Genomic DNA, 13,986 nt, shown 5'->3' on the forward strand with positions numbered 1-13,986 from the left:
TAATCCTTTTATAAAACAGACAAAGAACATTCCTCCTGCACTGTTTTTCCCAGATACACTCCTTTCACAGCCTCCCTCACTTTCCCTGTATTACTGCTGCCGGAGTGCTTCCTACCTCCCGTTCCATGTCACCGTCAGTGCTGCAGATGGTCACAGCCTGTCACCCACCCGGTTCTGGAGCGCTGAAAAAAATTTGAAGCTGGCAGCTCCAGCCACCACAAACAGAAGTGTCAGAAGGGGGTTACAGCTGGAGGTGAAGGAGAAATCTCTAATCCCTGTCCTCTCCTACTTGCTTTTTTGTCTTCCTTTCTTTACAAACCTCCACTGTGCCTCACCTGCCAGCACAGGGAAAGGGAACTGAGAAGAGGTTGCCTGTGCCTTTCATGGCAAAGTCCAATCTTTTTGGTTCTAGTAGAAGCTCAAACAAAAATGTTGCCCAAAGTTCTAATTCTCTCCATTGCTTCTTAGTTCTTGATAACACGACTCATGAAAATTCCTGCCAACTTTACAGGTGTGTAAATGCAGTTATGTCAGCCACCAGCAACCTAAATCCTGAAGTACTCTGGAAAAGGACAGATGGCATCTAAAGCCTCCACCACTACTCCATGCCTGACCCTATGGTGTGCTGCTGCCAAACATCTTCACTTCATCCTCTTCACAGACCCCGTAAGAGCTTTAGAGGTGAACTCACTTCCTGTTCCCAATTGCTAAGCCTCAAGGATTTAACAGTTCTCCACATCACAACAATATAGTGCATCAGCTTAGACTTGAGAAAGGTCTTCATACACAGAGTGAGAGGAGCTCCATCACATGAGGTGACTTCCAGGAACATCTGAGAAATGTACAAATCTCAGCTAATGCTGCAGAGAAGTAAAAATGAACCTGGTCCTTAATGCAAGCACGGCATGTTACCTTGTCTGTGGTCATCACGTAAAGATTTTCTTGGGTTTGGTCAAGGACCAAGTCATTCTTTATGGGTTTGTTTAGTTCAATAGTGAGAGAGCTGTACTCGGTTGCATTGAATGACAGGAACACCTATTTCATGGAAGAAAGAAAAGTGGTTAATGTTGCTGTTTTCCCCCAAATATCATTATATCTGGCTACTGCCATAAAAGACAATTAAAAATGTTTCTATAAATACATTAACAACAAAAGGAAGGTGAAGGAGGAACTCAATCTGTTATTGGATGCAGGACATAATGACAATGGATGAGGAAAAGGCTGAGGTACTTGATGCCTTCTTTGACTCAGTCTTTGATAGTAAGACCACTCGCTCTTCACGTATCCAGCCCACTGAGCTGGAAGATAAGGACAGGAAGCAGAATGAAGCCCCCATAAACCACAGGAAAATCATTAGCAACTTGCTGCACCACTTAGACACACACAAGTCTATGGGGCCGGATGGGTTCCACTCAAGGGAAGTGCTCACCAAGACACTTTTCATCATTTACCAGCAGTCGTGGCTAATTGGAGAGGTCCCAGTTGACTGGAGGTAGCAAATGTGAGACCCACCTACAAGAAGGGCCAGAAGGAGGACTGGGGAACTGCAGGCCTCTCAGTCTCAACTCAGTGCCGAGAAAGGTTATGGAGCCAATTGTCTTCAGTGTCATCATGCGGCATGTACAGGACAACCAGGTGTTCAAGCCCAGTCATCACGGGTTTATGAAAGACATGTCTTGCTTGCCTAACCTGATCTCCTTCTATGACAACATGACTTGCTTAATGGATAAGGGAAAGGCTGTGGATGTCGTCCGTCTGGATTTTAGCAAAGCCTTTGACATTGTTTCCTACAGCATTCTCCTGGAGAAACTGTCTGCTCATGGATTGGACAGGCCTACCCTTCACTGGGTCAAAAACTGGCTGGTTGGCCAGATCCAAGAGTGGTGGTAATGAAGTTAAATTCAGTTTGTGGCCAGTCACAAATGGGCTCAATATTAAATCTTTATTAATGATCTGCATAAAAGGATCAAGTGCAGCCTCAGTAAGTTTGCAGATGACACCGATTTGGATAGGAGTGTTGATCTGGCCAAGGGCAGGACATTCTGCAGAGGGACCTGGACTGGCTGGCTCAATGGGCTGAGGCCAACTGTACAAGGTTCAACAAGGGCAAGTACCAAGTCCTGCACTTGGGTCACAACAACCCAAGGCAATGCTACAGGTTTGGGGAAGAGTGGCTGGAAAGCTGCCCAATGGAAAAAGACCTGAGGGTGTTGATGGACAGCCGGCTGAACATGATCTAGGAGTGTGCCCAAGGTGGCCAAGAAGGCCAATAGCATCCTGGCCTGGATCAGAAATAGTGTGGGCAGGAGGAGTAGGGAAATGATTGTGCCCCCATACTCAGCTCTAGTGCGGGCACATCTTGAACACTGTGTTCAGTTTTGGGCCCATCACTGTAAGAAAGACGTTGAGGTGCTGGAGCATGTCCAAAGAAGGGCAATGAAGCTGGTGAAGGATCTCAAGAACAAGTCTTATGGGGACGGGCTGAGGGAAGTGGGGTTGTTGAGCCTGGAGAAAAGGAGGCTCAGGGGAGACCTTATTGCTTTCTACAACTGCCTGAAAGGAGGCTGTAGCAAGGTGGGTGTTGGTCTCTTCTCCCAGGTAGCAATTGATAGGACAAGAGGAAATGGGCTCAAGTTGCACCAGGGGATGTTTAGATCGGATGTTAGGAAAAATTTCTTTGAAAGTCTTGTCAAGCACTGGAACAGGCTGCCCAGGGAAGTGGTTGAGTCACTCTCCATGGAGGTACTTAAAAGATGTGTAGATGTGGTGCTTAGGGACATGGTTCAGTGGTAAACCTGGCATTACTACGTTAATGGTGGGACTCAACGATCTTAAAGGTCTTTCCCAACGTAAATGATTCTGTGAATGAAAGTCCTGTGTTTACTTAAGTTCACAAATTCACATTAGGGAAAACATTTCAGTTTGAAGTATACAGCATCAAAAGCAGCAAGCAAAGCATAAAAGTCATGAAAAGAAATTGCTCATTGCTCGCAATAGCTAATATTTGTATATTTTTCCTTGTTTTTTTTTTTTTTGTAAATAAGGATTTATTTTAGCACTGTAAAATCAAGATTCCTAACTTGAAGTCTTTGCATTCGTAGGTGTCCAACTTTGCTGTCCTCCCTTATGGTAACCAACGGTTTCACCTTCAAATTTCAAACCATGTAGTGGCACATAGCTATGGCTCCCCTTCAAGCGAAAGATGGTGTTTGGCATTGCAGTCTTGACATTTTAACACCACAAACAAATGAACCCTTGAGTCCCACACTACACAGTCAGAATTTAGCAGAGATCCAGCTTGGGCTTTGTATTGCCGTCTCTATTCACTGAATGGGCAGAATAATTACAAAATGAAAAGTTGCTCTTAAACTAGTGTGGGCTTGAATAGAGATAAGGCTAGAGCAGCTGTTAGATTACCTAAGGCTGTTTATACAGGGCTCTCAGTAGGTATCTAATCCTTTGGGAAAAGTGTCATTCAGGCGATGCTAATTCAATCTGTGTATTGGATATCTGAGGTACATCAGAAATAAGGCGGTTTTTCTTTGAAATTAAAAATACCAAGCTCCAAGAGAATTTGCTCCTGGTATGTGATCTTATAAATTCCATTTACTTTTAGAGTAGAAGTATGCTATCGCTACAGTTCTTGACCTTTTAAACACCTTCCAGTCTTTTAAGTCCAGTTTGTTACCTTAAGAATTTTACCATCCGATGTTCCCAGAAAGGCCACGGTGTGCCCATTCTCCACAGCCACCGTGACAGCCGTGAGATTCATCCCTTCTTTTTGCAGTACCGGTTTCTCTATAACACCGTTCTTACTTCCCAAAAGGTACGGCAAGTGTTCGGAGCCACAGGGGAAATTTTTGCTTGCATTCTAATAAGGAATAGCAATACAGAGTGATGTTAAACATTCAGATCACTAATTCCTGGCTAAGAATGACGTGCAGCCCTATTACCAGACAGTATAATACCCCTCAGACATAGAAAAGCAGAAAGAGAGAAATGGATTGTCTGGCCATTTTTCCCCAGCCAACAGGCAGCAATCAAAAACCAGCCTGCTAATTGCAAACTGCTTCAATGCTTTCATTTTCCAGAAGACATGGGGAGAGAAAATTTTTTGTTTCTATTTCATTGAAGCAGCACCGTTTAAAAAGTAACCAGTTTGTTTAATTAAAATGAACATGTTACATAGATTAGGTTCACCAATTTTGAGTTGAAGACTTTTTTTTTAATGCTGTTTTGTTTCTTAATTTGCTGCTATTCATAGAAAAGCAACTCACTGGCAACAGTCTCGTGAACCTCGACACATTCTCTCTTTGCTACGCTTTAATCCTGAGCTGCAGGGAGTGCCACCAGAAGGAAGTTCATTCACACCTTGCCTTTCCTGTTATATTTGGTAACAAGACTGTTTTTCTGATCTAAAATCCACGCCTCGTTTTTAACGGAAGCCACACTTGTCACACTGGGGATTTCTATGTTTGATACTCACCCCAGATGCATGGTACTGCAGTGAGTAACACTGGTGTTTGGAAGCAAAAAGTGTCCTTCTGGCTTCTTATCAGTGCTAATGAGCTATTTTGTGGCAGGGGGCTGTGGTTTCTTGAGATGAAGGATGACAGTTCAATACCACCATAAGGTAGTCCCATGCCCCAACTCTTCAGCTCTTCTACCCCTGGACTGTAGCACATCACTTCTCAAGCGTGCTTGAGCAGCTGCTTATGCAGGTGCTCAGGTTGGGGAATTAACACATCCTCCTAAAAGCTGGCTGAGTTATTTTTAAGACAATTCAATTCCTCAATCCAGTTTAGGGTTGGCTGCAGTAATGCATCGCATGCACAAGTAGGCCTTGGGAATAGGATGGTGTGAATATAATCATAGAGTGAGAGATGCTGAAAACTGCTTTTCAGAGACACAGTCACAAACTGAAGAACAGTGTCTCCAGGGATGTAACAATGCCCTCCAACAATCTTATGGCCAAGGTAATGACAAGCCATAAAAAGAAGATGGCCATCATGCCATGGAAGTATTTGAGGCCAGAGCAAAATATGAACACCACCTGAATATAAGAAACGTGCCTATTTCCAGTTATCTGAAAATGCAAATCCAAGTGACAAACAACACTGAACTCCAGGTATCACCTATAAGATTCTTAATACCATTTAAATACATTAGAAATACAGCAGCTGAGACCAGAATTGTCTATAGTGATCATCCAGAAGCTGATCATGTGCATAACAAATCACTGCATTCAACTCAGTAATTTCCATACCAGAAGGAACCCTTTAAAAGAAATGCATTAATGAAACCAATATTCATCTTTTAGAAGACATCAAATGTTTTTTAAAAGACTAAAAATTATTAATATCTTGGCACTTCTTTTGTGACCTGTTCCACAATCCTCCCAACCACACTCCATCTCTATACTGAATCCAGCTATTGAGTTTTTAGCCATCTGATCTTACTATACCTTAGCTCAAAACAACCCTAAAACATGCAGTTACATATTTTTCACTAGTTCTAGCACAGATTCTAAAAATGATATGGATGTTACCAGTCCATGTGATGCACATGGGTTTTCTGCTGCAAAAAGCTTGTAAAACGAGCTGGTGTTCTTTTTCGTGTAGCAGTCGTTTCGGTTCTTTTCCATCTTTTCATTGATGTGCCGCAAGGAGAACACACACATGGCAGATTTTAGAGAGCCGTCATCTTTGTTTACTTTGCTGAAGAGTGCAAGAAGAACTTTGTCATCTGAGAGAGTATCCGTAGTTTGTCTCTGCTGAGCCATGCTCTCAGCCAGCTCTTCTCCTGGGGTAGTGACATACGCAGAATGACAGTGGTCATAGGCACCATCATCATCTTTGCAGCCCAAGTCCATTTCAAAGTAGGAGTAATAATGGGCATCGTCTTTGCACAGACGCGCAATCAGTGTGCGGTTATTGACGGGCTGTTTCTCTTGTTGATTAAAAATAAAATAAACGTAATTTTTATCCTCAAAGACTGCCACAAACTGCTGTGTGCTTGATGAGTGATAAGCTGACTTAACAGCTGCCGAGTCAGTATACATCTCAAAAATGTCTTTCCCGTCCCTTTCGTAGAGCTGCCGAGTGCTGATTATTATCCCGTTATCATTTGGTCCATTCCCTTTCCCAACAAACAGCACTCGGTCGTTATTCAAGGAAGTGATCAGTCCCACAGTTGATACATTCTCATCATTGCTTGCTACAAAGGACTTTTCTCCGCTACTGTCTACATAATACTTCTCAATGCTAATGTCTTCTAGATCTCTGATGGCACAGATTCCCTTAAAAAGGCTTCCACACACCACAACTGTTTTATCTGCCTTGTTCAGCAGCAACAATTTGTTGTAATTGTCAGTCAGTACTGCCTCTTTACATTGATTTTCATCAATGGGAGGTGTGCACTTTTTGTTGTCCTTTCTTGGGCCTGTTTCCACAACCCTTATTACATCCAGATTTTCTGTAAGCTGATACAGAGCATTTACCACTCCCAGATAAATTATCCCAGTGTCATTATCCACCGTTAGATGATTTAGCTCTGTAGGACTTTGAAAAAATTTCAGTTCCTCATTTCTGGATAAGGTGACGCAAAAACAGCTCAAAATGCTCAGTGTCCAGATCCATAAAGCCATTTCTATGTAATACCTAAAAAGGGAAAGAAAAGAAGCACGTGAAACATACTGAAAAATTAAATTTACACAGAATTCATCAACATGAAGGTGGGGTTTCTTTGATGATTTCAGACGCAAATACGCTTATCCTTGTGCACGTGTAGACATCACAAAAAAATATGGAAGGCCTCAAATCCTGCTAATTGCCTAGCAATTTAATATGTTGAGGAAGCGTTAAGCAAGTTTACGTGTCTAAATAATTATCATATAACCAACGAGATGATCAATCCTGTGCTAAAACACAACGAGAACTACGGACAATCTGAAACAAAAGTGCCAAGAAGTAGCAGTGTTTCTCCAGACAGCTTCACACTATGTGAATTATTTATTGTTGAGATTTTAAAAATAACCCAGAGGATGTCAATGTTTTGGGGTGGCTTCTCTTTAAGAGAGGGAGAGAATTTACATAAAAGCATTTGAGACATTTGGTGTTGCAGGACTTGCTCAGAAAGGAAAAAAAACCCCAACTTCAGTTGACTACAGGTAACCCTGGATCTGGCTGCTGATGCTCTTTGAGAAGCCGTTAACACTGATCTTTCATCAATGCAAAGCTGGAAGACGGAAAAGCCTTTAATATGCAACATTGCCTTTGACTGCTGCTATGCATTACTTCAATTCACTAGAGCACTTAATAGTTTCGAATCTGTTTTAAGAACATCTCTTAGAGTTTTATGCGATTAAGATTCTGCTACTTCTTTTTCTTTTTTTCTTTCTTTGCTTTTCCCCCTCCAGAATTTTTACTTCCCCAAAAAATCACCTGGCTGTTTGGAATTAGACAGACCTTCTGAAACTTCTAAGGGGTCTAATTTTAGCCCAAATTGTTAAATGAAGAGGCAACTTGCAACAAGCACAGAACATTCTGTCAATGTTTTTTGCAAGTGTTTAGTTCTGAAAACAGAAAACAGAAGGTGGCATGCTTAGACACACCAATGTTAGAGGGAAAAGATAAATACTGCTTGGAAGAAATACAGAAAAGCAGATAAGATCCACAGTGTTTTCATTTTCAAAGTTAGCCATGTGAATCCACAGTCTGATGGGGAAAGAACCTGTAAACTTACAGGGAACCTCAAGTTAAATCTGAAAATATCTGGAAGTGGGAAGAGAAAGTAAAAAAGCCCAGAGAAGACAGGAGAAACATTTCACAAAATAATCTAACAGGCAAAAGCCTCGTAGGAGGAGGAAAATAGCACAGAATGCCAAAATGAGGAACTGAATCAATAAAAGAAAAATAATAAAAATAATAGGAAAGAAACTATGCTCCTGTGTCAGTTGTAACTTCTGTTTTGGCAGCAGCAATAGACTCTGGTGAGATGCGACAGAGAATTGCCTGAATCGACATTTATACTGGATAACTAACGTTAAACATCTGTAATGAGGCTACAAAAGTTTGAGTAGGGAAGGAAGGACCCTTGCTGTGAGCCACCTCCCCAGACCACCTCCACGTCGCCAGCAGTACAGAAAGACAACTCCTGCCCTCCACTATCACTTTGCTCCGCTACAGGGAAAATGTGTGCAATGGTGAGAAGAACTCTTCTAAAGGCAGAGTGATTCTAACTTCTAAAAAACCAAAAGCCTACGAAATGTAACTCAAGATGGTAATGAAGACAAAATAAAAGGCTAACTTCAATCTTGTTTTGCTAAAGCTCTTACCACATACCAAACTCAGTAGCTACTGTAAAAAGAGGCCAAAGAAGAGCCAGCACAGTCCAGATAGCACAAGTCTGACTTTCTAACGATGAGTTGACCTCGTATGACAGTGACAAAGAGAAGGCTAAGAATTGTAACCCATTCTTCAGACACATGGACTTCCAGCACGTGCCTTGCAATGTAATGAAGTGTTGGACCTCTCTACAACAGCCTTAGACCTGCTCTGTGGAACCCAGAAGAGTTCCGATGATGTCAGGAATTCTGCTTTTCTTCCTCCTCCCAAGGACCTCAATTGTCCAGACAAGTTTTGATCCCAGCTTACATCTCCATGGCTAAGTGGTATGTCATAATGAATGTCATCTAGTTTCAAATACTTTCCCTTACAGTTAGCTGCTATGAAATAATAAAAAAGTACGGCTTGACATACCACTGCAATGTTGTTTCATAACAGTTTTGTCATTATACAATCTATTGCACAGGGATCAAATGCCAAAGAATTCAGATTCATTTGTTCCTGTTTTTCCCACAAGGTAATTATTATTAGATTATTATAATCTCTGCTCTCAGTCAATAGCTCTACTTACAAAATATGCCTCAAATGAACGAAAAGTAATTTATTGCATGTTAATTTGTGTACTCGGTTCACCTCCATGCCCATTTTATTTCAGTGGATTAAAAAAACATTTTATCCATTTGTGGCATGTAGGACACAGGCTGCACTTGCAATGTACCTGCCTGCATCCCAAAGGCAGAATGAAGAGTCTTGCTGGTTCACGCCAGAGCCAGGATATAAAAAAAGTCCATTTCGCACTTCTAAACCAGACTCTTACAGGAGTAATTAATCTCTCTGTGCAAAAATGGATAATGCTTCCTCCCTGTTTTTTCTGCCTTTTTTACTTATCAATTTTTTGACTTAAACTGTTCAGAACTACATGTACTCTCCATTAATTGTGCTTTTTTTTTTCTTTTGGCATTTACTCCCTGCCACCCTGGTCTCATGCCAAACACCTTTAGATTATCTCAGAGCTCCATGCAAAGTAGCAGTCCCTCAATCTCTATTAGTTTCATTTCGCTCCCCTTCTTCAAAGCGAACAGTAAAAAAAAATTAAATATCCTACAGTAAAGATCCAGAACTAAATTGTACTTCTCAAATATCAGGCTTAAGGAAAGAATAAAGAAAACAAAATGAAATGAGATGCACTACAATCACAGCTTGTTCTCACCTGATCTTAACTTAATTGGGAAGTAGCAGCTGGAGGAATGCCTATGGCCAGCTGATGTGGTAACAACGACAGGGCTGCTATTAACACAGATGCCCTACCGAGGTGCTATAGAAATGCATCAAGGAACAGTCTCCTGCTGTGAAAAACTTTTGTTTTAAATTAACAAGTCACAGAAACACAAGAGAAAACGAGTAAGAAACCCAGGCTTGATCACAGAATCTGAGACGTTCAGCATGGCAAATTTATTTCCAATGGCTTAATTGCATATTTTAATTGCACATGGGTCTGTGTGGCTTACTCAAAGTCATGCTCTGGTCTTGAGAGCTGACATACACCCTCTGACTTCAGTTTGCACTTAGTTTTATGCCCTTGGCAGATGCAGGATAAAAGAAGCCCAACAGAGCAACTGAATACACCATGTTAGCTCTCTCTCTTTCAGTCTTTGTCTCCACGCTGTCTCATGCCTCCCCCCAAACCAGATACCATTAGAATAATCTTTATCACCCTCTCAGCAAGATTACCTGAATTGCAACACAATTTCCTTTTTTGATTCCCCCCTTCTTCATTATTGCCTTCCCTATCCCTTCCTTCATCTCAAAACATACGCCTCTTCTGATTCATAAAACTTACGGACAACAGAATGTGATTTTGAGGAGTATCCTAGAAGGACGGCAGTAATAGTAAACACACTCCCAAAGCAGGAAAAAATTATCATTAAAAGGTGTGTGTTCATTAAAGAGAAAGTGTGGATAACATACAGTCCCTCCCCAGCCTCTCAGATGCTTGACAGGTGGCAAGGAAAGCTGGGTGGCAGCAACCAAGCACTTTAAAAGAAACCTACTGACAAAAACCGCTTAGAATGTATATGAAACCCTAGAAGCTACGTGCAGGAAATTCAGATCATCCAAGAGAACATTTTGTACAGGGGAACTGCCATAAAGTGACACTGTGCTGGAGTGACACAGCTACTGCAGCTCTGCCCCACTGCTACATCAATTTTAATTTAAATAATCTTAACTTTATATCTTTCTACACAAGTAGGACCAATAACACACAGGATCACAGAATACTGGGTTGGAAGGGACATTAAGGATCATCTGGTGTAAGTAACAGTCAATTCTTCAAAAGGCATGGAAAAAAAAAAGAGTACAAAGTGAGTTTCAAATTGAATTTACACTACTGTAAATACTCATAATAATGAGCACCAGCAACACGCTGACATGGATGTGGCAGTTGTTTTCCTCATCTGCTGAACAATCCTTTGCTGAACCTGTATACAGGAACCTTCAGTTTTTCAGCCACCGTCAGTCATTTTGCTTTAGCCTTCAACATAACTTAGCTTCATGGTCCTTAATTTCTCACATTCCTTTCAGCTGAAGTGAAAGAATTCCAAATTTTGCTTGAAATTGGAAAAACTGAGAACCAAAACATGTGTTATTCCCAAAAACTGATGGATAAGAAAGTTTTCAGCAAATGAATAGTCTCACCAGTTTAGCTTCTGTAGTGTTCTTGCAAAGTTGTTCTTCACTAACGACATAGATATATACTGCATTAAATTCTATTACCTCATCTCCTCCAGACAAAGTTTTGTTACTTGAAATTCTGGGTTTAGAAACAAGTGCTTCAGCCAAGACAGGCAGATACTGACACACTTTAACAGCAAGCGATGCAGAGAACTGCAGTTCTGCCTGCAAACTTTCTCCTAAGCAGAAAGACCACAAAGGATCCAAAAGACCTTGAAACTAGAAAAAAAATTGGTGAGAAGATCCCAAAATTGCAGCATTCCAGAAGGTAAAAATCCACAGAATGCACTCAAATAGTGTAGATATTTGGGGAAAGAGGAATGAAATTTCTCTTCTCCATCATTTTGAGTAATTTTGCTTTTAGCTTCCGATAGGTTTTCCACAAGTCAAAAAAAGACATAAATCAGCTTTCATGTTTAAGCTCAAAGGAGTTCAAGAAGAGAAACTGGAGAATGCATGTGAGGCAGGGGATGAACAGATCTCCAGTTTGGATTTCAGAGCTTCTACTTCTGTGAGAGCTGTAGGTAAACATGAGCACTCTCCAGTTACAACTTTTTATTATTATTTCCTAACACCAAATAACAATGGAGCTTGCTGGTTCAGAGAAGGAATCACCTGGAAAAACACCCTGCAGGATTCAAACTCATTTCCGAAGAGCATGGCAACGCACTGGAAAGGCTCTGGAGAAAGAACAACTTCTTCTGCGGACTGTGGACTGTGGCATAGGGCCAAAATTGGTTTAGTAGAAACACTGCGAATAGTGATGAGTGTGATGGGAGTCTACCCCTTTTGTTGTGACAGTTTGCTGTTAGCACATGGGACCTGTGGGTCAGTGAGCAGCAGGAGGTCACTTTGCTGAGAATGGAAAACCAATATCCATTTCATTATAAGCTGTGATAGCCTGTACTGCTCAAACAGAGAAGGAGTCGGTTTCCTTCTCTTTCACTGCTCCTCAAAAGACAATTCGCTAAGAGACACATGGCATCTTCATACAGGACAAACCAATCCATCTGGTCAAACTGCTGGAAAAGTGGCAAGAAATGGACAAATACTTTTAATACTGATTCTACTCCTGATGCAGAAGACAAAAGTATTTCTTGCTTTCAACTGGGCACATTAAATTGTTTTTATTTTTCTTTTTTTTTTCAAGTAATTTTCAATAATATAAGAGTTTTTAAAAATATGTGTAATACTTATATTGATAAGGATCTTCTTTTACAAGGACTGGCTGGAAATTATAGATTTGCCAAGGAACTAAAGAATGTTATGCCCTCAGTCCTTCCTTGCATGTTCTGCAGGGAAACTCCATGGTTTCATCTGCCAAGAATGAGCCGTACTCCAGGGCCCAAAGAGGAGTAAATCAATCTTTTGCACCTGCAGCATCAGCAGAGGCTGGCGGTGGCCGGGAGAATAGACCATGCACTGGATGGTTCCCCTGGGAAAGGGACATGGGTAAGAAGATCCTTACATCACTCTGGAGACTCTCACCTTTCAGAATTAGCTGAAGTATCAGCAGCAAAAAGAGCCTGGATAACCCACTCCCTGAGAGAGCCCATTAACCTGAGCGGATGCTGAAGCATCCTGCAGCCTGGCTAGCTGGGAGCTCAAGGGCAAAGGGATGCTTTTGTAAGGATGAAGCTGTGTTGCACGAGCAAGGCTACCCAAAAACAATTTTAAGGAATTTTTTTGACCTTTACTTATAAGGTCATCCCCATCAAGCAGCCCATAAAGGCAGAGGATGAATTTTGAGAATCTGTGACACCAGTCATTTCCCGAACATCACCAAGTCTTTGTCATATTGCCACGGGGAACTTATCAAGCTTTAATATTTCCGACAATTACAGTAGAATTGCATTACCACATGCAAACAGGCCAGCGAGCTAAACAGAAATGTGCTCCTGCCTCAACATGGAACGGGTTTCTTTAGGCACTGCAACTGAATTAACAGCTAAGGAGCACAACTGCTTTTCACAGTAGGTCCTGTATCCACCAGCATCCCATCATCTCCCCAGCAAGGACTCTCCCAAACTTGGTGCAAAATTGGCAGGGTTGAGTCAGAAGTTTAAATGAGGCAAACAGCTAGCAAATTTAGAGTTCACATTCATAATCATGTCATTAGCTTCAAGCTAAATTAATAACACTATTAGTAGTCTGAATCAAAACCTTTCATTCGTGCACACCTGAACTCCCAAGTATTTAATATTCTGGTGCAGATCCAAATTCAGAGCAAGAGAGAGCAACGTGAGTCTCAATTTTTCAACTTGGAGTCACTCAAAAGAGCATTAACGACAGGTAATGAGACTCAGAAAATGCAAACTTACGTATTTTGTGATTGCTCTCAAGAATTTCCAATATTGTGCTGTCTCTGCAACATCAGCAGGTAAATAAAAAAGAAGAGTAGCGCTTTGCAGATTTATATGCACTCTCAGAAGCAGAGCCATGCTACACAAAGCTGAACTCTAATGAATTCCCAGGTTTATTAAAGCCAGACCTGGCAGTGTTTTGATTTCAAAAATCTTTCATGCCATGGATTCTGCCATAGTCCAATGGTGCTTTTTTTGCTGCTCTTAGGAATCAAAACAAAAATTCTCTTAAGTGAAAGTGTTTTCAAGAGTTCAAAGTGCCAAGTAGCTTTAAAAAAAGTCAATAAAAATAGCTGCTGTGGAAAGATCTCATTCCACAGCATTAGCTACCAGCAATTACCAAGCATAAACCAGTCTGAGACACATGTAGCTTATGCCAGAAAGTCCTCTTCAAATCCTTATTTTTACTATTGTAATTTTTATTATGAAGACAAACACTGATATTGTAACCTCAAATAAGAGGGGTGCATAGGCACAATCCAGCCCAGCTGAGGCAGGCAGGAGCACACACAGGGAACAGAAACGCTGCACAAGAAGACCTGCAT

The 13,986-nt window shown here is 41.3% G+C and overlaps 1 protein-coding gene across 1 annotated transcript in view; it reads right to left on the bottom strand.

Moving 5' to 3' along the window:
* The window catches only part of PLXNB2 (plexin B2), an 82,697-nt gene extending 76,051 nt beyond the window's left edge, over window positions 1–6,646 (bottom strand). Inside the window, exons 1-3 of the mRNA XM_009865813.1 lie at window positions 5,549–6,646; window positions 3,689–3,871; window positions 913–1,035 (exon numbers count right to left, since the gene is read on the bottom strand). Coding sequence (XP_009864115.1) covers window positions 913–1,035; window positions 3,689–3,871; window positions 5,549–6,646 — 1,404 coding nt within the window. The remainder of the gene's footprint in view (window positions 1–912; window positions 1,036–3,688; window positions 3,872–5,548) is intronic.
* Between the last annotated feature and the right edge of the window lie 7,340 nt (window positions 6,647–13,986).

The sequence above is a fragment of the Apaloderma vittatum genome, unplaced genomic scaffold (genome assembly GCF_000703405.1).
Source record: "Apaloderma vittatum isolate BGI_N311 unplaced genomic scaffold, ASM70340v1 scaffold7313, whole genome shotgun sequence".
Lineage (NCBI taxonomy): Eukaryota > Metazoa > Chordata > Aves > Trogoniformes > Trogonidae > Apaloderma > Apaloderma vittatum.